Source organism: Paracoccidioides brasiliensis (assembly GCF_000150735.1).
Source record: "Paracoccidioides brasiliensis Pb18 unplaced genomic scaffold supercont2.4, whole genome shotgun sequence".
Lineage (NCBI taxonomy): Eukaryota > Fungi > Ascomycota > Eurotiomycetes > Onygenales > Ajellomycetaceae > Paracoccidioides > Paracoccidioides brasiliensis.
Window position 1 is genome coordinate 2510573 of NW_011371361.1, and position 23553 is coordinate 2534125.

General features: G+C 43.4%; 8 protein-coding genes across 8 annotated transcripts in view; 2 read left to right on the forward strand and 6 right to left on the reverse strand.

The window, feature by feature from the left end:
• Positions 1-1075, forward strand: part of PADG_11739 (uncharacterized protein) — a gene marked incomplete at both ends in the record, with an annotated part of 2499 nt that extends 1424 nt beyond the window's left edge. Inside the window, 3 exons of the mRNA XM_010761665.1 lie at positions 10-404; positions 486-836; positions 911-1075. Of these exons, the coding sequence (XP_010759967.1) occupies positions 10-404; positions 486-836; positions 911-1075 (911 nt within the window). The remainder of the gene's footprint in view (positions 1-9; positions 405-485; positions 837-910) is intronic.
• Positions 1076-4672: 3597 nt separating this feature from the next.
• Positions 4673-6469, reverse strand: PADG_04304 (uncharacterized protein; the record flags this gene model as incomplete). Its single annotated transcript, XM_010761107.1, has 5 exons — positions 4673-5011; positions 5071-5365; positions 5526-5970; positions 5994-6317; positions 6379-6469. 5 exons carry the CDS (start codon positions 6467-6469, stop codon positions 4673-4675), a joined length of 1494 nt encoding a protein of 497 aa, XP_010759409.1.
• Positions 6470-7420: 951 nt separating this feature from the next.
• PADG_04305 (uncharacterized protein) lies at positions 7421-9484 on the reverse strand (the record flags this gene model as incomplete). Its single annotated transcript, XM_010761108.1, has 5 exons — positions 7421-8517; positions 8580-8798; positions 8947-8990; positions 9060-9300; positions 9388-9484. 5 exons carry the CDS (start codon positions 9482-9484, stop codon positions 7421-7423), a joined length of 1698 nt encoding a protein of 565 aa, XP_010759410.1.
• A 2769-nt stretch (positions 9485-12253) lies between these two features.
• PADG_04307 (uncharacterized protein) lies at positions 12254-13801 on the reverse strand (the record flags this gene model as incomplete). The annotated part of the gene is made up of 4 exons (XM_010761109.1): positions 12254-13010; positions 13083-13226; positions 13374-13478; positions 13599-13801. The coding sequence occupies 4 exons, from the start codon at positions 13799-13801 to the stop codon at positions 12254-12256; spliced, it is 1209 nt and encodes a 402-aa protein (XP_010759411.1).
• Positions 13802-15441: 1640 nt separating this feature from the next.
• Positions 15442-15684, forward strand: PADG_11740 (uncharacterized protein; the record flags this gene model as incomplete). The annotated part of the gene is made up of 1 exon (XM_010761666.1): positions 15442-15684. One exon carries the CDS (start codon positions 15442-15444, stop codon positions 15682-15684), a length of 243 nt encoding a protein of 80 aa, XP_010759968.1.
• A 3811-nt stretch (positions 15685-19495) lies between these two features.
• On the reverse strand, positions 19496-20135 carry PADG_11741 (uncharacterized protein; the record flags this gene model as incomplete). The annotated part of the gene is made up of 2 exons (XM_010761667.1): positions 19496-19848; positions 19961-20135. 2 exons carry the CDS (start codon positions 20133-20135, stop codon positions 19496-19498), a joined length of 528 nt encoding a protein of 175 aa, XP_010759969.1.
• A 184-nt stretch (positions 20136-20319) lies between these two features.
• On the reverse strand, positions 20320-21304 carry PADG_11742 (uncharacterized protein; the record flags this gene model as incomplete). Its single annotated transcript, XM_010761668.1, has 2 exons — positions 20320-20647; positions 21189-21304. 2 exons carry the CDS (start codon positions 21302-21304, stop codon positions 20320-20322), a joined length of 444 nt encoding a protein of 147 aa, XP_010759970.1.
• A 455-nt stretch (positions 21305-21759) lies between these two features.
• On the reverse strand, positions 21760-22630 carry PADG_04309 (uncharacterized protein; the record flags this gene model as incomplete). Its single annotated transcript, XM_010761491.1, has 2 exons — positions 21760-22223; positions 22336-22630. 2 exons carry the CDS (start codon positions 22628-22630, stop codon positions 21760-21762), a joined length of 759 nt encoding a protein of 252 aa, XP_010759793.1.
• Between the last annotated feature and the right edge of the window lie 923 nt (positions 22631-23553).

Genomic DNA, 23553 nt, shown 5'->3' on the forward strand with positions numbered 1-23553 from the left:
GTTTGCAAGACGGTGTCGTCCAGAATGGCATGAGACCTCCCAGCTCCAATCCTGCCTTCAGCGGTCCCCAAATGACTCAGCCCATGGATGCCATGTCGCGCCCACAGGGGCCTGGCGGTCCCGGTGGTAATAGGATGCCAGGCGGCAACTGGCAAGGCCAGGGGCCTCCGGGTCAACCCATGGTTCCACAGCAGCAACAGGTGGGTCAGCAACAACCCCAGCCGGCAGGAACTCCGCAGGAGCGCAACGCGATGCCACCACCCCAAGCGCCCCCTGCTGGCGTCGCTGGTACAGGCCGGACGCAACCTTCTTCCCCGCAAGCGGGCGCTGCACCCCCGACTCCGCAGCAGTCTAACAAGCCGGCACCCAAAGGGAAGAAGGATCCAAAGGAGAACCCAAGAAAGGTAAGCAAACATATATCATACCAAAATTCCGCAAAGGCAAATGACCATTCAACTAACATATCCCCTTCTGAAAAAAAAAAGCGTCCACCAAAGAAACCTTCAACAGCTAATGCCTCAAATACCGCCGCAACCCCCTCCTCAGAAGTTGACCCCCCACCTACCCCGACCCCACCAACTCCCATAACTCCTGTTCATCCGAGCTCGTTTAACAAGAACAACGCCGCAAACAATGCAGCCGCTAATAATGCGAATGCAAATACGAATGTAAACGGCCCACAACCAACGTCTGCACCCAACGCTGCGCAGCAGCAACAAAATCTTGTTCAGCAGCAGCAAGCTCAACAGCAACAACAGCAGGCTCAGCAGCAGCAAGCTCAACAACAACAGCAGCAAGACCCGGGTCAGACTTTTGGGGATATGAATTTACCTGATGTAAGCTTTTCACCTACCTACAATCCCTACCTCTAATTTATATCCAGCTAACGATTAAAAAATTAAAATTCCAGGCCAACAACTTCAATCTCGACTTCACAACCTTGGATAACCCTGACATCCTAGAGAATTTCGACTTCGATTCATTCCTTAACACGGATGATCCGAATGGATTTGCGTTTGACCCGAGCATGCCGTATCCCGATGGGGTTGAAGCGGGTGCGGGGGAGAACTTGTAAATTGTTCTTATTATTCTTTTTATTTTTATTTTGGCTTGTCTTATCTATTCTTGGTGTTTCTTTTTCTTTGGTTTATTCTTCCGGTTCCTTTCATTTTCGTTTTCCTTCGCCCTTTTCCTTACTAATATTCTTTCTGCTCTTGACTTGTTCCCCTCCCATTCATATTTTTTTAAAAAAAGGTAAAAATTTCAAGAGAATAAATGAAAATAATAATGGGAAAATCGAGGGAACATGAGTATGATCGATTATTTGCCTGTTTTGTTTCTTGAACTTTTTTGATGTTGAAATGTGGAAAAGAATTTTTGCCTATTTCTTGCTCTATGCTTTCCCCCCCCTTTTTACACTATTTCCCGCATCGACTTCTCCTTTTTTCCTCCTTATTTTTTATTTGTTTTTTATTTGTTTTACAATTAATTTCACATACCCCGGCTTTATTTTCTTTTCCTTTTGGTTTGCTATATTTATCCTTGATCCTAACCGCTTTTTTCTCGTACGGGCCAGCCATACTATCTAACCAATTTTCTTTAAAGTTACACTTTTTAAGTTTTTTTCGTCTCTTTTCTTCCTTTGGCTTATATATGAAATCTTTCCCCCCTTTTTGCCTTATCAACTTCTCTTCATCTCTCTTTCCCGCATGCTTTTTTTGATATATTATCTCTTTCTTCACAAACTTACTTATAATAGCTATGTACGTGTTTTCAATATCTATATCAAGAACAAGAGCAAGAACAACACTTCTGTGATTTGATATTTTTTCCTTTCTGTCTATTGAATTATGCTTATTTTTTACCTGTTTAATTATTGACTTCTTTCTATTTTGACGTTGATTTTTTTTTTTCTCTTTCTGTCTTGTTTTCTTATAAGCAGTATTTACTTTGATTCATTTTCATTTTCTTTAACTTAGTATTCTTATTTCCTTTTCTCAATCATTTAAACAACAAATTGTTTATTCTTGAATTCTTTTGAATATGTACATTCTGTTAAATCATAGATGAAATGGCTTTAACTCTCTGATTTAGAAAAATACTTCTTTTACTTTTCAAAAGTTTTCTTTTTCTCAAACTACTTCATATTTTGCTGATGAAGAATATCAGTCAATCTATCAATTATGAAAATAAAAGAAAAATGAAAAAGATTGATATTACTCTTATTATCATTACTGCTGCTGCTGCTACTTCTTCTCTTCTGATCTGTCTACTATTTCAATCTTTTCTTCTTGTCTCAAAATAGTAAACTTTTTCATTCTCATTTGTTTAATATTTGTTAACATGATATGATATTGAAATTTTTTCATCATTTCATATTCTCTCAAGATTATAAAATATTAATCAATCAATTTTTCTTTCTCTCTCTCACTTTCTTACAAAATTCTTTTTTTCACTTTTTTTACATATGTCATCCCTTCTGTTTCTTTCATTAATATGATTATAACTTATCTTAATTTTATATTTTCTGTCTACATTTTAATTACTGTTTCACTGTCATAGTACTAAGTTGAAATATTTTACGACAGAGAATGGAAATGACATTTAGAATCAGAATGATTTTGAGAAACACACACTAGCAGAGAAGAGTGAGATTGAAATTTTCTTGAAGAAATGATGAGCATGAAGAGATGAGTATATTTGCAATATGCCGTGTGATGAACTTGGACTTAATATTAGAATTGAGATTGATATTGAAAATGTTAAGAGGATAACTGAAGTGCATTTGACTTGTTCTAATTATGAACTATCTAATTTTTTTAACTATATGTATATGTAACTACATCTTATTATATCTCTTTAAGAATACTGTTTTTCCCCCTTCTTGCTGTGTATGAATGAATAGATTTATTTATTTCATTGATTAAAATTTAACATTGATTTTTATTTTGAAAGAAGATCTTCTGCTATCATAACTTACATCTTTCTCTCTTGCTTCAATTTCTTCTTCTTGTATTTTTTTATCAGTGAATGCCACTTTGTCCACATCATAAACTGATTACTCACTTCACTCCTTGTTTTGACAAAGTGACAAAATGTACATAGTTACGTGTATCTCAATGATTTAACCATGTTAGGCTCAGCGCCCGATTGAGCGAGCCTGACCGGGCCCGGCGCCCGATTAGACTCGGCGCCTTACTAGACTCAGCGTCAGATTAGACTCGGCGCCCAATTAGGCCTAACCCTCTTCACGTGACCATGCAGGACACATTATAACCTGGGCAGGCCCCAGCAGCACCCCCTTTCATCCTATCAAGCATAGTATTTTGTTATATAACAGTTAGCAACGCAGAGAGTTCCTTCTTATGCAGCTCACATTCACGCCCTAACAAATCATGTCTGATATAACTACTTAAAAGAGAGAAGAAGAGAGCAGCAGTTTATATTTTCATTAATTTCAATATCATGATGCATTTGTGATAATCACATTATATTAATCAATAAATTCCAAAAACAAAAAGTGAGAATAAATGAAGAAAAAGATACTTTAAATATTGAAAAGAAAATAAAACTCTGTTACTAAGTCTTACCTAACTTCAACTCACTAGTTAACTACTTACTATGATATTTAATAAAGAGATTAACTATATAATTGATAATCAATCTGTTCTTGATATCAAAATTTCATTTGTATTTAAAATAGAGTTGTTTTTTTTTTTAAAAAAAAAATTTACTTTATTTTATATAAATTAACTATTAACTAACTATGACTTCTTTTTTCTATACAATTTTATATTTGAGATTATTAAAATATCAGTAAAAATTAATAAATATTATAAAAATAACTCTAAAAGTATATATTTGCATATTTAGATAAATTAATAATTATTATTACTTTCTACTTTTTTTATCTATAATTTTAATGTTTAATATAATTATAGTTAATATGCATAATAATATAAAAGTATAAAATTAAAGTTAATTAAGAGATGAAAATACTCTATTACTAATCAACATAGAAGAAAAAATCTTGCAAAAACAGAAAGAGAAAGAGAAGAAGGTAGAAACCTCTTTAGTCTTTGACATAATTATCATAATCAATCATTAAATATGAATTCACTTTTGTATTCACTTCTCATCATGTCATTATCATTCCCCATCTTTAAACCACACTGGCTTGTTCCTATGGGATATGTGAGGGACATTTATTAAATTATAGAAAACAAAGAGATCAATTAGTTACCATCGCGTTTGATCCCAACTCCAACCGCCGAAAAAAAAAAAAACAGTAAACAGTTATGGCGGTAGCAGCAGCATAACTATCCCCTCCACTATTTATCCTTCTCGAACATCTCAGCCAGATAACAGATCGTGTTGACTGTGGTGCACTGCCCCCTATCCACATTCATAGAGTCAACGAGAAACTTAAAACGTTGAATATTGCCAACGTTTGCAAGAGATAGATCATTCGGTTATTGAGCTTGCTGCAATGAAAAATGGGTTCTTCATTCTTGTCAATGTGGTGTTCCGGTCATTGTGAACAGCGCCACAAAAAAGCCAACAAAACCACAAGCTCTTCCTTTAAGTGCCCAGGAAAACGGAATAGTGATAGATACATTGCAAAATAGATATTAGCAGAGGACATTTACACCTTGTTCCTCACAAAAATTGATTAAGAAGGCCTTCGAGGGCGAAAGGGAATACTACGAGCTAGAATACCACATCCAGCCCTCTTAAGCGAATTAACAATGCTTCGTCTCAGCACCATATCAATTTCTGAAGATGGTATTTCCGGGGCGTTCGGTTCCGACGACGACGGGGTTTCTGCGGTTGAGATTTGTCCCTCCGACCTCGCCTTCCGTTTAGCTCTTCTAGTAGGTCTATTCCGCGGTAGTCTTGTCACAACAGGTCTGGACAGTGATTCCCGTAGACGCACCGGCGTCACCAGCCAAAGCTTGGAGTCTGGCTGACCGTCATCTCTGAACTGCTTCAGTAACCTGTTGTTTCGGGGCTAATAAAGGTGCTCAATGTATATATATATCAGGTTATGAGCGATCTTGATGTTACTACCTGCGACTGGGCTGGTGGGTTCTCCGCTCGTGCAGTTTCTTTTTCCTTGGGAGTTGTCGCAGGAATCCCTCGTCCAAAGCCAATCCCTCGAAACAACGACGTGTTTTCGGGTTCGGTAATCAAAAGGCTACGAAGGGCAGCATGTGCGGATCCGTGGATAGCCTCCGTTGCGGTCTTGTAGAACTTATGAGCGCCAAAATATGATGTCCCTCCGACATCGACTTTATACCGAAACCCGTCACCATTGACATATCTTGTGAAATCCGGGGGAGCCAGCCGATAACACTGACATAGTCTATATGAGAACACAATTTTGTTAGTTTGTTTTAATCTATTCAGCGAAGGCAAGGGCACAAGGAAGCTCTTCTTTAAGAGAAATTAAAGAAAAAATAAAATGATCCCAAGAAAAGCAGAGATAATATAGCATACCCTCAAGCAACACCGACCAAACCCACGGAGTCAACCCCACCGCATGCCCTGGAAGCTCAGGCACATTTAAATTAGAATCCATCTCCAACCCTCTCAGCGCAATGTGGCAAGTCTCAGCTCTAGCAATGAATTTATCTCGAAACGGGATGTGCGCAGAAGCCCTCTCGCCACGGTATGTGATCGTTGCTGTCCAATTTCCCCTTCCACTTGTCTTGTAACTTGATTCTGAACAAAGCCCAGCCACAAGGGAAATAATGCCAAAGTAGAAGACCGCCTCAAGGTGGCTAATGTACTTTATGTCCAGGTCTCCAAATTTCTTGCTCTGTGGCTTCTCTGAGCTAGCCACTGCTGCTGCAACAGCTATTATTTCATCAATGGATTTTCTGGAACTGGAAGTACAGGTGTCAAATAGTCCTCCAACCGGTTTATGGTCTTGGAGTTCTTTTGAGGCAGGGGTTTCAGCGGCATCGTCTGTGCAGTGGTAGTGAATTCACCTACACCTTCACTGTTTCCAAAAGAAGTTGTGCTGGCCATGAAATGTGCCTGCATCGAACTCTGGTCCCCACATCCGCCAAATGCATTTGGAAACCAGAAAACCCAAACTGGATGAGCGAGGATTGTGCCGGAGACGCGAAATTTCCCGGGTGACTCCAACCCTAAAATTCCAGGGGTCGCTGCAGTTGAAATCGTTGGTTTGACGCGGTGGAGTTCAGAGGGATAGGGTTCGATTAGTTGTTTTTTGAGATGGGTAGGGACCCTGAAGCGAAGAAAGGGGGTATTGAAATCCATCCATTCATGATTGAATTCTGATTTCCAGACTGAGTTTGATCACTGGCCCCTGAAACAAATCCATTGTGATTCTGGAAAACCCCATCCCACTGTTGACATTACGGTCGTCATCAACAACAGCAGAGGAATATCTTTTCTGAGAATCAGCAGGACTGCTTTGAAAGGCGCTCTGGAAAGCCATACTGGAAGTAAAAGTTCAATACGGGAGTCGGCAGTGCATCGTGAAAAAGATGAAGATATGATAAGAAAACAACACAATACATCAAATCAAAAATATTAAGTTGAATGTTAATGTAGTGAATTTCCGAGAGAATACAAAGAGAAATATTAACTATTCACTGTCAGGGTTACTTGTTGACGCGAAAGTAGAGATGACCTAGGCAGAATATTCCATCAACTTAGGAACAAAAAAAATAAAATAAAATATAAATAAAAATATAAATAAATAAATAAATGGGATGCCAAATGATGAAACATTCCAGTGGAATTCTAGAGGCCCCAGGAAATGCCAACCGAATATCAAATAATTTTATATACAGAAAGGAAAATCAACACACTGAGCATTTCTCATATCCCTCTCCTGTAAGAGAACAGAACGAAATTTAAAGAAAAAGGAGACAGAGTCACAGAACACACAAGGAACAAGTATCGCATAAACTAGAAGTCTCCTTCATATATAGAAGTATATCTATAACCAGAATCCGGATAGAATAACAGATGAACTGATTTTAGAAAGCATGGGGAAACACCGTCCACATTAAAATCTCCGAAGGTGCTATAATCTGGCCAGCTGTATCCCCACCCTGTCGTTTTCATCCTTCAATGAAATGTGTCCCCGCTTCAGTATTTTAATCCCAGGTAACAAACAGAAAAATATGGCTAAACTTGGGCTAAAGGCACAACAAAGCAGCGAGGGAGGAATAAACAGAGAATAATGAAATTTTGCACATTACCATCGCTTCCACACAAAGGGCTGTGGCCTTGTTAAAGGATGTCATCTATATCAAGCAGTGGGTATGGTGATGTATCATGAACCAATATATTCCACCAGTCTCCCATCACTGATTGCGTATTCGACTAGGATAACACTAGACGCGTTGGACGATAATTATAGATGAAGAATTGTGGGCGTTTATGCTGTTCCTTCCACTTCTTTTCCTGGGGTAATGAGCTTTGTCTTTGGCTCAACCATTTCTTCAGAGGTACCTTTGGGAATGGCTTCTTCTGTGCCACTGCGAGATGTTTTCTTTACCGGTGAAGGACTTCTATGGTCATTGTCTTCTGGAATTTCTAGGTGGTCTGATGTACCGGACCTTTTACGTTTGGACTCGGTGGATGCCGTAAGACTGTTTTTCGATCTTCTGAACACTTTCACACTATTCGCGTTTTTCTTGCCAGAGCTATGAAGTGGAGAGTCTGCATCACTCCCAGTCCCTTCCTTTTGCCCTTTCGTTCGTGGGCTTGGGCTGAGAAGGCTGATTGGAAGAGGTGCATTTTCGCTTCCGAAATCTTCATCGCTATCCGATCGGGCGCTTGAACCCGAGACAGCTCGCACTCCTGGCTGTGGCAGTTCCTTTAGAGCTCCAGGGCGACTTGGGTGTCTGGAATGTGACATAGCTCGAGTCTCTGGCGCTACAGAGTGCTTGGAGGCTACGGGAGGAACGGAAGCTGGAGTATTGGTGGGTGCGTTAGTGCCGCTTGTTAGCTTACTGGGGCTGAGGGCTTCGATCAATTTGTTATACTGCTCATCGTTGATCGATGCAACAGCAGCAGATTGCTTATTTTGCTGTCCAAAACTAATGCCTGTCATACCAGATATTGCTCGACTGCTATTTGTGCTTGATCCAACGTAGTCTGGCATGGGCACATCGTCCAAACTTGAACGGGCGTGTCTACTGAATCCTGGAGCCCTGAAGGGGTCAACGAATGGATCGTGGATTACAGGTTGCAAAGGCCATCTGGACTCCCTTTCAGGAAAAGTGCTCCGCGGCCACTGCATCTGCGAGGTAGGGTAAAGACGCTGATGCCACACAGGATGTTGCAAAGAGCGGCTAGTGTCTGGGATGCCGATTCCACGGGGTTCTGGGCGGGTTGGAGAATGGGAATGAGCATCGTCATCTTCTCTACTGTTACCATAGTCCACACCCAAATTGTACCTCAGGCTGGGACGTGAGGCTGGTTGCCACATTCCCGGGTTTGGCCAGGCTAAGTTCGAATATTCTAAAATATCTATGACAGTTTAATGAGCTATTATGAAGTTGGTATGCACATTGATCGTGGTGGTGACTTACTCAATGGAGCATGTTGAAAGGAAAGGAAGATGAGATCCCTAACTCTCTCGAAGGGTGGATTTCGATTTGGCCGAGAATAGCCTTCTGCGATGACAATTTTGATGCGGCCAAACTCTTCCCCAGCTTCCCAGTGAGACTGTTGTAACATCTCTTCATGGAACGCGGGAAAGCGTAAGGTGTCCGGGTCACCATTTTTGTCAAAATCTTGTACGCGAATCACTAAGTTATTAGTAGGCTCTAGAAACTACCTCTCATTGCATTAGTCGGCTTACGAGAACTCGAGTCTAGAATTTATTGTTAGCACATGGGAAACTGTAATCCAAAAGCAACTCCCAATAATCTCTGAAGCAAAGAGGAAGCAACATACCGATGACTAGAGGCCAACTAGTCCTCTGGTAGGCAAGACTTCCGCTTCACACGTACAACAGTTAGTAAGACACATATACGCCGTGGAAAACCCTGCTTCATGAGGTTACATACGCAACAAAGTCTCCATCAATAAAAGCTCGAATCTCAAACACGACAGAGTCCTCTGGATGCATCAGACTCTCCATCATCTTTGTAGGAATCGGTTTTTGCCAGCTATGAACAGATACCCTAAATGGGCTGTTGCGAGGCATGCTCGGGATAAAAGTCGTCAGGATGGGGGTGTAGCCAACTGCTCCCTGTGCGTAATGTGCCTGTGGATGGATTAAAGGTTCAATGTGCATATAGGGAGATTCTACGGAAAGATTGGGCAGACAACTCCTCAGCATTTGGTCTGCCAGACAGTGGTATAAATAGAGAGCAAATAAGAGACTACACTAACCAGTATCCCTGGTCACGAAGCATTGTGTCTTGAACTCTTGAATGGGCACCTTTGACCCTTCGGGAAAAAGGAGAACGTCCCAGTTCTCGAACCGCATGGCTACTAGTTCTTGAAGCGCACAGTCTGTAACCCTCTCTCTTTTAGGAGGATGGGGTTACTACAGAGGGAAAACCGATAGTCAGTGGTAATGTAGCAGCCGTAGGGCATATCAGACCAGACTGTAAGCAAAGGAGCAAAGAACGAGAGTCTTCAACACACTCCCCAACCCTATCACCGTGATGCTCATGTATTGCCAGCGATGATAGGATGATGATATGAGGATGTGGATGAGAGAGAGAGAAACACAACAAACAGAGGAAAATGGAGTCATTCTTATATTCTATGGGGAAGTCCCTCTGGGACTGGCTCCAGGAAGGCACTCTCGCTCAAGTTGGAGTGCGGATCTGGCTCTTCCTTCCCCGGGCATTGGGCCCTCCTCCACCCATCAAAGGACTTGGAAATAGGTAAGAATCACCTTTGCACTGGCAGCTGCAATCGTTAACTAAGAGATCCTGCGTTAAGTAACCACTGGCCGTCGTTGCCAGCAGTTCTATCTCAAGCATGCATAGCCCCGTAGTTACCCGTCTGCTGAAGGGTCATGTACATTAGCACTGACTGACTACTAGGGCCAAATGAGTTTTTTAACTAAACGGATGGAACCGAACATACATTCTTTGGGCCTGCCTTAAAAAGCAACAGATAAAAACCCCGCATGCCTTTCCCTAGATAAAGGTTCTCATACATCAGCTTCGAGAAAGAAGGGGTAACCATCGTCTGTAGCCGCGCAGGTAGGATCCAGCAGAGCGGAACTTACATGGGAGTGGAACGTTCAACGGAAACTGGTGGATTATATAATCAAGTTCTTAGCAATTGGAATGATAGTAGTATATACCTAGGTTCTGACTGACATGCATACCTCATAAGACAAAAAACTTCAACACAAGTAGAGAATAGAAGAATGGTCAATCTTTTATCCGTTTGCATCTAAAACATTAGTTAGTTACCTAACAGGGAAAAAGAGACCTGTTGTATACAATCACAGAAATTGTAAATTGCCAGACCAAGACCAGAGCCATTTTGAACAGACACAACCTTGAAATAACCCAGTTTAGCGTTATATAAGACACAGGTAGGCCCTCCAAGTCAAGAAATCAATTTCTAAACTGATCTGGCAGGGGTGAGAAATGTGAAAAGGAGAAAAAGAAAGAGAAGAGAAGATAATTCCTCCGCTGAAAAGCCCAGGCAAGGAAACGAAGAAATCACCAGCAGCAGAGGTTTTCGGAAATTCGCATTCTCGAGGAGGATAAATAAGACCGGAAGAAAAAGAACGGTAGCGAAAGGGAAGGAAGAAAACAAACACAAAAGACCACCAAAACCAACATAACCTGTCCGTGTATACATTAAAAAAAAAAGAGCAACTCAAGCCAATCCTTCTCTTACCCCAATTCCTTTTTTAAAAAAACCCAACCCAGAACCAAACCAAACGAGCAATATTCTAAAATGCAAGACAAGGTCAGCCAGCATAGTGTTGTACATACACCATCTCAATCCACCACATACAGATACCGAACCCATGAAGAGACACCCACGAGAAAGGTAAGGAGGTAAAGAACCAACCCTTCGGCACAAATTTTAAAAGTCAAGTCGCAGGCACCCAAGCAGGAAAAGAATTCCAGGCAAGCAGGACAAAAGAGCACATACATACAGCAAAACCCCGCTCGCCTCATCTGAGAAAGGAAAAAAAAAAATATTAATACATGCTATAAGACTTTCCCCAAATCGCTTTGGGCTTTGCAGGGTGTGTGTCCCACCATCATCAAAACATGGATATTAACGTAATTTATCACGGGCATGCGTAAAGTCATTCCCGGTAACATGGAGCTTAAGCTGGAAAAGATTCGTTGGTCAAGTAAAGATTTTGGAGTGGGAGCGGAAGGAAGGGGGAGGGAAATGAAAACAGGAACATTTGAGGAGGAAAAGTAAAATAAAAGCAGCCGTTTTTTAAAACTAAAATCAATCAATCAATCACACATAGCAGAAAGTAAGCGAAAGAGACCATATTGAAGGAGAAAAAGGGGTAGTAAGGAAAAGGAGAAGAGGAAGAAAAGAGAAAAGTTTGAAATTTCAGTAAAGGAAAACTGGGTTGCGTTACGTAAATAAACAACAATAAAGGGGAAATTCTTCTCTCATGAAAGTGGTTTGGGAACAGGCTAGTTAACAAAAACAGGGATTTTCTCAATTTGAAAAGCGAATAAAAAAAAAACAAGTTTTTGGCGAAGACAAACTGTTAAAAAGCAAAACAAAAAAAAGGAACGTTGGCAAGAACAAACACAACAAGCTGAGAAAAAAATGGAAGTCAAGACATAAAACCACTCGTTATTTGGGGGAGAAGGAAAAAAAAGTCAATAAGGAGGTGCCTGGCACTTCGCAGTAGGAAACAGATTTGGAAGAGGCGAAAGGGAAGGAGAATACCACTCATCAAGAGCTAAAGAGTAGATAAGATAGATGTACGAGTCTTTGGAAATAAGAATTTGAAAAAAGGGGACAAGTTTGAAGAGGAAAAAAATTTACAAAGCTTGACACGGTTTTTCTTTTTGATACTCGCTAGACCAAGACCCAAGGAACCCATCTTTTTTGGTTTGAGAATAGGGCAACACAAAAACTCCTGCTGGCGCTTTCCACGCTAAAGTGTAGGGATGCATTTACTGCTAGCACGATTTAAAATGAAGACATGGTTGGTTAGATGTTTTGCGGTCACTGAATTTCAAAAGACTGGAATGGAAGGACGAGGTGTAGTCGGGGAAGGAAATATATAGCAAGAAACAGATCAGAAACATACCTTCATCGGTGCAAAACCACCACCGTACGAATGGGAAGGTGGCATACCCATGGTGGGATACATGGGTGGTGGCGGCGCAGGACGATACGGCGTCCCAGCAGGTCCCGAATTATTCTGCGAACGACCCCAGCTAAGCCTAACCCTCGAATTCCCAATAGGATATCCTTGCATCTGATTAATAGCCATCTCCGCAGCATGACGCTGCACAAATTGGACAAACCCACACCCCTTTCCAGGCGGGATCTTGACGTAGGTGATCTCGCCGAAGCCCTGGAAGAAAGAACGTAGCTCATCCTCGGTGACGTAGCCGGATAGCCCTCCAACAAACACGGTGGTATTGTTGGGATCTGTGAATTGGTTCATTGGCTGGGGAGCACCGTAGTAGCCCATGGGAGGGCCACCCATGGGAGGGTACATACCAGCGGGTCCGGCTCCAGGCATGCCCATCGCGCCACCAGGTCCCGCGCCAGGGCCCTTGTTCTTGGGAGTAGCGGTAGATATGCGCATGGGACGGTTGCCACAGTAAACTCCTTGCATTTCGGTAAGAGCGCGTTGCTGATCAGTCTCATCAGAGAAGCGGACGAATCCATATCCACGAGACATGCCACTGATGGGATCCGTCATGATCTTGGCTGACTTGCAAGAAGGGAAGCGACTCTGGAAGAGAGAAACAAGAACGTATTCGTTAACCTCGGGACCAAGATCACCAACGAAGATGGAAAATTCTGGGCCACGCTCCTCTCGGCTATATTAACAAGAAGCTAGTCAGCAGTGCGCATTGTGGTGCTAGGTTTGCGCAATCACCTGTTATACATACCTGCGATCGGCCAGACCACCACCGGAAGCCCAGTTTAGCTTGAAGGTACGGGAAGTATTAGGAATCGGGGTGCCACTGAGTGTCAGAGCTTTTGCAGCAGCAGCAGGGCTGGAAAAATCAACGAAGCAATACCCGGCGTTACTTCTAGGGGCATCAACGTTAGAGCGCAATTTTTATTTTTATTTTTTTTTTTTTTCCTTTACGCCAAAATAGAACGGAATGTGAGGGATAAAACAACCCAAATGGAAGTCGGGGACAGGAGAAGTAGGAGGACGATTGAGCGCCACGTACCCAGAGAATTTGTCACGAATCATCTTGACGTTGACCTGTTCACCCATCTGGAACCAAAGGTTGCGAATGAAGTTCTCATCAATCCAGGGTTCCAGCTCACCCATCCTAAAGTCACACAAAAATCAGCCACAAAGTGAAATTCCAATTACGCACTGTTTGCAAGATAAATTTGTGCGACGACGTTGTAGCACGTGCATGTCGCGATCGATGGATCAATAGACGTACCAGAGAGTGGTTTTGGCATCGCCACCTTGCTGAGCAGACCCGGAAGCAGCCTCACCAGAGGCAGGGCCCTGGAAAGGAGCAGGGGAAGGATCCGACTGTCCAGCCATGGCAGAATCAGCGGTGGCAGGAGCACCAGATCCGGCAGTGGCAGAATCAGCAGCACCGTGCTGGTTTTGGAAAGACTCGAAGTTTTGGAAGGACATGGTTCGATATCGACACAGGGATCGAAAAGGTTTGGCAAGATGCGAATTATGCGACACCAGCGAAATGATGCAGAGGATAGGACTTGGGTGAAATCGAATGAAATCGAAGAAAATGTGAGAAACGAAGATGTGCTTAAGAACCTGAAGTTGGGTGAAAAATGATAGTCAGCAAGATTGTTCGGATTTGCTAATGAAAATTTGTCCAGCTTTTCCGTTCCCGCGACAACCAAGCATCCCCCATTAAGAGTTAAAAAGTCGAGCACTCAAAGTCGATCGTCTCAGGGAAAAAATGAGCTTATAAAATCGGCCTATCGCGTCAAGGGCAGGAATTCCGTAGCGACAGAAAAAATTGATGCTAGGAAACACACACACCTTGCGCCCAAATAAACCTTTGTAATGCGTGGTATTCTCCGAAGACGGCCGTTGCGACTTGAACTCGTAGGAGGGTCGTTAAGGAGAGACAAGCGATGAACACCTGGTTTAAAACAAGTCTAGGATCGACAAGGAAGAATAATTCACGTTTCTGTAAACGAAGGATTGGAGAGGCTATGGTTAGCAGACGAATCGGCTGGAAGAGATGGGAAGAGAATGAGGATATCGGATGAAGTTAAGGATGGAATGGAATGAAGACAATTGATGGAGTTAAGAGGAAGGAGGAATGAATTGACCGGCGACAGAAGTAGTATAGAACAAAGATAGACGAAGGAATGAACCGCGCGCGTTGAAAGCGACAGGAGACGAGAGGAATATCAGGCAGGGGAAAAACACGGAAGAGAGGCAGAAAATGACAATGAACAGGTAACACACGCGGGCGATGAGGTGTGAGAGATGATGGGAGATAAAGGGAAGCAAGAAGTGAAGACGATGAAGAAGTGAAGATGAGGTGTGGATATGAGAGAGGTTGGCAGAGCGGATGTGCGGGGAGAAAAGAAAAGGCGGGAAGAAAAAAAGGAAGAAAAAAATCACACAGAGGCAAGACGAGGAAAAAGACGCAAGAAAAAAAACGCCAAGGGTCACTCGATGAACCGTTGAGATTTGCTAGGGTGTTTTTATTGTAGTGGAGAAGAGCAGTGAAAGGAAGAGAGGAAGAAAAGAAGATAAGAGGAAGAGAAGAAGACAGATAGCAGGGTTCAAAACTATTAAGCTTAACAGTAACGGGATGTTGAATGGAATGGGTAGATGGGGTTATTGGTTGCCGGGAACAGTGGGATCAGATTCAAGACTTGTTGTGATGATGAATTCTTTGGGAGGGGGAAATAGAATGAGCAACACAACCATTGCTACGAGGCCATAGTCCTCATCCTCTCGTCACCATGGCAATGATGTCTTTTTGGCTCTCTTAATCCTCTCTTTAAATTATTTATTGCGAGAATGCAGAGTGTAGACACGTGTGTGTGTGTGTGTGTGTGTGTGTGTAGGCGGGTGGGGGTGCTCAGCCATCAGATCTCCTCAAATTTTACCTCATCTTTCACTTGCAATCAGGGTCAAAGAATGAAGAATGCGGCAAGTGGCTCTCTTCAGACGTGGCAGCAGCGTCAAGATATTTCCAGAGTGTATGTGAGGATGCTGGTGGGTGGAGTTGAGAGGAGGGAAAAGAAAGATGAAGTGGAGTAGTTCGTTGAACGATATGGATGACGGACATGAGGGATGAGGCTGAAGAGTGGTTGGTGGCGGTGGTTGAAGAATGCGCAGGCAACGACGATTCTTCACCACCACCACCACCACTCCTCATCACACCCGACCTCTCAAAGCTCCCATCCATCGATACCACGAGGGGCTATCCCAGGGAAGACGAATGGGTCATAGAAAAAGGGGCATTTGGGGGATGGCAAATGCGAAATCGCATCGGGGTTCTGACGATGGGGAATGACGCTGATGCTTGATGCTGATGCTGATGATAGATAGGGGACCACTACGACTGTGCGCTGAAACTACAGTGTAAAAGGGTGTGGGAAAACAACGTTACTCACCACAAGTTTTATTCTCGAATGACAAACTCCGGCTGCACCAAAAAGGAAAAGAGGCAAGGCTTTTTGACAAGTTAGAAAAACGGGCAAGGCGGACGCTCAATGCTGCTTTTACCAAATATAAAATTCAAGAGGGCAGAAATCCTCCGGGAAAGAGATGGGGTGTGTGATGTGGTTGGTCGGTTGGTGGATGGATGGAGAGATGGAGGGATGGAGGGATGATTGGGATGGAGGATAGGAAAATATGATTCGAGATTTGGTGGGTGGACTGGGGAGAGAGTAAATTATGTGGTAGTTCGGTAGTGGAAGGCAGTCGACGGATTCAAATGATGACAAAACGAGGGCGGGGGATTAGGGGTTTTTTTTTTTTTTTTTTTTTTTTGCTTGTGCTTGCAAATCAAAAAGGGCAACGCAACGGAAGGGCAAAAAAAAAATAACTCCTTTGCACCCGCAGAACGGCAAAATATGGAAATACAGAGAACAACTTTTTCTCGTCTTCCACGTGCGTTCCTTTTCTTATTCGCGCGGATTTTCCTGTTATAAAATGGAAGAATGAAAAGAAGAGGGGAATACTAAATCGGTGAATTATCAACTCAAAAACTCGACTTCCTTAAACGTGGTGGGGGGGAGGGAAGAGGGGGGGGAACCGGGGGAATCAAGAGAATAAAGGAACTAAGGGGTGGGAGAGAGGGGAGGGGGAGAGGAGGTAAGGGAAGACGGGGATAGGGCCAGGCAGAGAGATTGGATTATTAGGAAGGGGGGAGGAAAATTAAAATAAAAAATATAAAAAATATATAAAAATAAAAAATAAAATAAAATAAAAAAAGGCACAACTAACCACAAAAGGATTAACTACTAGAACAGACAGAAGAAAGAGGATGGAAGAGAAAAGAAGCAAAAGAAGAAGAGGAAGAGGCAGGAAGAGAGAAAAAAGAAGATTCAGGAAAGTGAGGAGAAGAAGAGGAACGAAATGACGAACAAACGACGGGGAGGACGAAGAAGGGGGAGGGGGGGGGGGGGGGGCGAAATGCCAGAAGCGACTCACCCGACAAGGTCTAAAGTTTATTTCAGGCCACAGAAACACTGAAGAAAAAGTGGGAAAACAGAACGGCTGCAAGGGACACACGAGAAACAAAAACGTCAGGAGGGGAAGTTCATAAGTGAATCCACTCTTATTTTTTTAATTTATTTTTTTTTTTAAAGAAAAATAAAATTTACTTTGACATTTTTATTATTTTTACTTTGATTTACGGAGAACAGCTCTTGAGCAATCGTTGTATCTACCAGTGCTCAGCAGTCACCAGCTATCAAAAAGTAAATACTATTGAAGTTGAACATGATCTCTATCTCCTTCAGCGCAACCCTACGCATCTCTAGCCTTCGGTAGCGAGTGGACATAGGGCCAAAATGAGCATATCCTAGGTATATGAGAGACAGAGACAAAACCTCTCGAAGTTAAAATCCGGTTTTCCACTTTAACGAAAAGCAACGGACCACACTTCTCGTCCACGCCTTTTAAGGCCAGACTTGAGGCCTAAAACAATATACATACCCATATTGATCGCAGGTGCTGAATAAAGGATATAGCAGAGAGCAGCGGGGTGGGAGGGGAAAAAAAAAATTAAAGGACAGACATATAATTTGAATAGATCAAACAAACCCCCCACCACCACCCCCTTTTCCTCCCTGTTGATATGAAAGAGACTAAGAGGAAAAACGAAAAACCAAAAACCCCGTTTAAGAAAGCAAGATCCCTAGGTTCAAAATGCCAATGAAGGAACGGAGGTTGGTTTATATTTTTAGTTTGCGGAGAACGATTATCACTCGCTTCCTGTTGTTGTGCGTTCGTTTGGATGCGTGGCGCGATGTTGTCATTATGCATCCTGGTCCGGCTAACTAGGTAGTTTAGTTTAGGTAGAACTCCCTGTAAGTTTAGATAGGGTGCAAACCTTTTTAGGATGGATTAACTTGCAGTCGTTTTGGTTAGCTGTTCCTTTCGTGGTTAAACGAGGCTGTCTCGCACGGAACCGTGGAAATAGAACCTTGGTTAGCGGATGGATTAACTCACTAGTTAACTAATTAGCTGCGGATGGAAAAGTCATCTATTACTTGCACTAAAGGGTTCTTCTCACAAGTTTTTGTTTCATTTATTTATAGTTAGCCATTTCATGCAGAGAGAGAAAAATTCGTTCTTGCGGCGCTCCCTACTGACGATAATACGGGCTATTTTTGTACTCCATCTTTCGATATAAACGTCATGGATAGCAGCAACATCCATAACACTACAAATTATATGCATCTACAGCGGAGCAGACAGACAAGCCACCAAAGGCATTGACAGGCAGAAATGATCAGAGGAGGAGAAGGAAAGATCCGGACATCCTCTATTAATTTTATAGTGCGCTGAAGCTGACTGCACGACATGATGATGATTATTCTGCTTCCGGCGCATCCTTGCTTTACTCCCCTAACCAAGAAACAACGGCATTTTGCCAGATCGCTTTGCTGACTCGAGAGGAAGTGAGAATAAATAAACTTACAAAGGAAGGAAAAAAGGAATCGCTTGTTTCGAGAGACTGAAAGAAAGAGGGACGACATCCTGGGTCGCAACCAACCATGCCTCTAATAAATAAGGCTTTGACAAGATTGGTCCCAATGAACAGTACAGTAGCTATTCCGTACAAACTCATCATGATCAATTGAGGAGATTTAAGAAAAAGGGAAGAAGAGAGAAAAGGCCGGCAGGGGTTTTTTTTTTTTCCTTCCCCGATCAGACCCCGTCCCTTTAGTTACAGCTTATGCACAAAAAAAAAACACCCAAGTCGCATCGCGTGAAACAACACCTTTCACAACGCCATCTGCACGGGAGCACCGGGGCTGCTATTTTTATTGCCATACCTAGGAAACCCACTGAGTCATGGGATAAGGACCGAAACTGGATGATGGCTTTGGTCCCCGTTGGGAGCCATTGTTTCAATGTTCAATGGTTTCTAATATCTTGGTTTTCTTACTCTGGATCAAAGGAGCGGAAAGAGGAGCAGCAATATTTGCTATCGTCAGGTATCTGGGGCTGGGGACGGAGAAGGGTAATGGCTGCATGTTATGTGTTTATTATTAGCGGTTGGAGGGTTTGAGGATTGAAAAGTAATTTCGATGGTTGAAGAGAGGAAGATTGAAAACGTTTTCAAAAAGTGTTTTGTTTCTTCTTCTTCTTTTCTTCCTTTACAATCCCTGCCGATGAAGGACCGTTTTCGCGAGAGGAGATTGATTAAGGTATATAATAAATACGTGTACGTGATCAACTTGAACGTTAGTTGATTCAGCTGCTGTGTTCCCATCCGTTTATCAGTCTTCTAGCGCTAACATAAATCCATGCAATGATTGCATCCAGGCCGATCAATCATGCAGCGCTAAGAGACCAAATCAAAATATAGAAAATGGCATCTAGAGTAGATGTCAACGCAACGACGTATCCAGTTCGAGGCAATATGGCCAGCACTGCAAACAATAAGCAGGATTCAAAGGCGGGAGAAAATCATAAAGGTTCAACCCTTAATATAATAACGCAATTAAATAAAAGTGGAAGATGGGTATAGCAATACATTTGAAGAATCACTACATGCACAATGCAAAAGCTTACAGCGGCGCGGCGGTTCGTCAGCCAGCACAAATTTATCAGAGAATATCTTCGACCAATTGACAGCTCTATCATCTGTAGGCGGCTCACTTAAACGGCAGAGCCGCACAACATTTCAGGAGGATTACGTCTATCTGCTCTTGACTCTCCCAGGATCTGACGGTTTATCGGGCGATAGGAATACGTCGGACGGGGAGAGAACGATCGTCTGTGGTCAGACGCAGCCTTTGCCCCCGCCTCAAGCATGCTTGCAAGGCTTGGATGATGGCCAGCTGGAAGCTTGACTCCGCTAATCCCGAGGGCAGGGTAGTCAATGGTATGATTGGATTGATAATGGGCATGGCACTGTGCAGATGATTTGGTATATGGCCGAGCGGAGCCCTCCCGTATGTTATTTGATATAATATGCAGCCCAAGCTCCAGATATCGCTGGGTTTTCCGACCTTGATCAACATCTCACCGGTGCCTAAAGAATTGTCCCTTCTGGAGCAGTTGTCGAGCAGAGCTTTCTGGGACCATATAGTTGGGTGTAGCTATTTGGTGGTCGCGACGTACATTCACGGTGTCGTCGCCAATTAGGTTCGCGATGCTGAAGACAATAATGATCTCCAAGCGCCCTCGGACGAGAACAAATTTGGCACGCTTGAATGAGGTCGGAGTGTACAATGTTGTAAGCGTGTACCGCAGTGAGACATTCAAACATCTCTTTCCAGTAATGTCGTTTGAACATAATGTCGAATTGGGCGTCTGTAGAGTTGATCTAGCGCTTGTGAGCCGAGTCAAAAATCCAAATGACCGAATTCTATCACCTGAACTAGATCTACTTTAATAACCAGCACAAAACAGATTTTTGAGTGGAGATATGATGATGATGATGATGATATGCACTTGTGTTAAGTGTCTGCCTTTCTCTATCAAGCCCCCAGTCCCGCAGGTTGACAACTCGATCGATCGACCTTGGCGAGTTTCTTGAGCTGGTCAATTTCGCTTCTATTCCTTCTGACCGTAGCTTCGTTAACATCTCTCAAATTCGCTCTCTTCAGCGTGAAGACATCATTATTTTCAGCGATGATTCGGTAGACGCGGCAGCTCCCTTCTCTCCCAACGCAATCCAGCAGCGCATAGGGCACATCAATCGCGCAGAGACGAGTCCGTCTGCTACGGGATATACTAGATGCTTTCTTCCCACTGACAGAAGTTGCCAGATCGAGTACATCAAGTTTAGGAGGATTAGGGGTATGTCTGGCAGACGAATACTCTTATGGTGAATCGTCTGACATGATATCTAGTTACGACGTCAGCCTAGAAGCCCATGATGATTTTCCTTTATTTTCCCCTGCTTCATGTTTTTTAAGAACATACAAAGCTTTCAGTCTTCATGGGTACGCTCCTCATCGATACCAACGAGCGGACTCGCGAGCTCCTGTCCACATTGATACTGATCCTCTTGGCTACAGGGGGAAATCATTTTAAATCGATTCAGTTGCTCTTGCAGCCCCGGGCCCGCCACTCATAACAATTCTTAAACTGCCCAACAGCCGTTTTAGAAGAGCCTTTATGGTGAACCAGTGATGGCCGCTATGGTGGTGTCGATGGTGATGTTCTATGTCCGCAAGGCAAATCGCCCTGCTCCAGGTTATCAGGATTCTGCACACGCTGATTGTCGATCCCAAGGTTGTACGGAGTTATGTAGGTTGATATTCAGCACCCGCCGTGTCACGACTCAGTAAACCAGACTCGCGAAAAAGTTAGCTAGCTAGACATTCGGATGCTAGCTAAGCACTCCCATGACAAATATCCTAAGCTCCGAAACTCAATCTGAGGAAGCCCGTCTGCTACTCCACTTAGCTTGATAGGAGAGATCGGCGCGTCTTCATTGATTGTATGCTCGCCTTCCATTGCCGTTGAAGGTTCTGGTTGGAATTATCCAGAGAAGCCAATGAACAGCGCTTTCGCTGGTGGCGGGGTAAGGTAAGGTGGTTGCCATAGATTTGCTGAACCTCTTCTGCATTCCTGAGGATAGTTGAGGCAAGCCAGGCACTGTTATTACCTATTTCTGGAGCTGAGCATATCACAAATCAACAGCCACATTCGGCATAGCGCAACGCCATGCATCGGAGATCTGCAAGGAAGCGTGGGATGCAAAAATTGACTGGGCTGCCACAATCTTCATCACCATGTATGTAGTTAACTAGCTGACGCCACTTCCACAAAAAAAAAAAAAAGCTCAATGAAAATTCCGGGCATAGATATCATGTATATTCATATCCTATATATCTTGTAGCGGTCATCAATTCATTCCTTCATAACCTTGGAACCTGCCATTTTATGAAATATAAACTTCTCCCACCTCACTACCCATCTTGCTTCCCCAGCTCATCACCCAGAATCTGAATTGTCCTCTGATATACCCTTCCAGACTCCAAGTCCCACCTCCCAAGGCCATCCCCAAAATCCTCCGTGCCCCATGACTCCCCTCCTCTTCCGTCCCCGTCTCCGTCAATACCATCGTCATCCTCGTCGTCATCACCATATTGTTCATCATCCCCATTCTCCTGCGCACCCACGACGATAATCCGCGCGCTCTCCGCAATACTCTTGATTCTCACCTTCTCGGTCATTGAAACAACGCCATGCTTGCCTTCGAAACCAGGTAAGGGGGCCCCAGTCTGCAGATCTTCCCCCAGAAGCAGTGAGGCGAAGATAGCATCGAATTTCCTTATTAGTTTAAATGTGGCGCGTGCGGAGAAGGGGAAGTCTGGGAGGTAGGTATTTAACAGGCCTGCTAGGGTGATGAGGTATGGTATTTGGAGGGAGGCTGTTCGTGTCCGTGAGTTGTTAATGGATAATGTATACAACCATAGAAGGTAGAATAATAGAGAGAATAGATAACAGCGGGATCGAGGATAACACAAAAACACAAAACTTACGAGTAGCGCTAACCCAAAGCACGTCAACAATCGCCTCTATATCCTTCGCGACCTCGCGGAAATTCTCATATCCACGCTCCGCCTCTGTCTCACCTTTGTCCGTAAATGCGCTGCTGAATTTCTTCGCGTGGCGCCGGTTTATGGCGAGGATGTGGCTGTCGACGAAGTTTATGACTGCAGTTTCCTTGGCGCAACCTGGTCTTAGAGACAGCCTTCTCTGTCGAGGGAGATTTGTCGCGATTGCGGAGGTTGAGTATGCAGATGATGGAGGTGGGGAGGGCAGTGAGCGAGGCATGAATCCTCCTTCTCCTGCTGATCCAGACGGGCTTGGTGGACTCTCGTTCAGGATGGGTATTGGGGACCAATTGGTATCTTAAAGTACAATTATGAGACGGCCGATAAGGCTTTAAAACAAGCGGCAACGGGTTGAGGCGCTGGAAACTGTTAAAGTGAGGGAAGTGAAGGAGTGTGGACTCGTCAAGGCAATATATATAGGGTAGTTTCTGGTATAAATGTGGATGTTGATATCTGCTAGAGATCGTCCTCACACAGGACGATGCGGGGTTGTGGGAAGGACAGAATTCGGGAGCAGAGTATATAATTTTTGACCCCAATCCTGTCAAAAGCGTCTCCGTATATATGTTTTCAAATAGCTGTATTTAAATTCGACAATCGCAACCGTCGTAAAGCTCATTTCACAGGTTGACCTTGCGACTTTTACAGCTAGGCAGCCGAAGGTGATAACCTGACAAATGCCAAGCCTATGACGTCGTCGCAGAGATTTAGTTTTCCAAGATGACATCGATATCTAACCTTGTATTACATTGCTATTTGTATCGTAGATGCAATGACAACTTTCACAGCATTCTTGAGAATTTATAGCTACGGTACTTTTAGGAAAAATCCCCTGTCAGGCGCTAATACAGACCGATAATTCAAATGGATATTCCATGGCCCTTAGCCCCCGAAGCACACAGCAACATGGGGATGCTCGGTTGGAAGTGGAGAAAGGTTGCAGCGGGTATGGATTCTGTGTGTGATATTTCTCATTCCATTGTGGTCCGTGTCGCAGTGTTCTAGGAAATACATCTGAGCGCAATAGACCTCACCACAGCATTTAAAGGGAGCTGGAGTTGAGGATCCTGGAAGAAATTATTGTAATTGAGACTTATTCCAGCAAGCAAAGCGCTAGGTGTCTGTCTCCTTATTAAATAACCG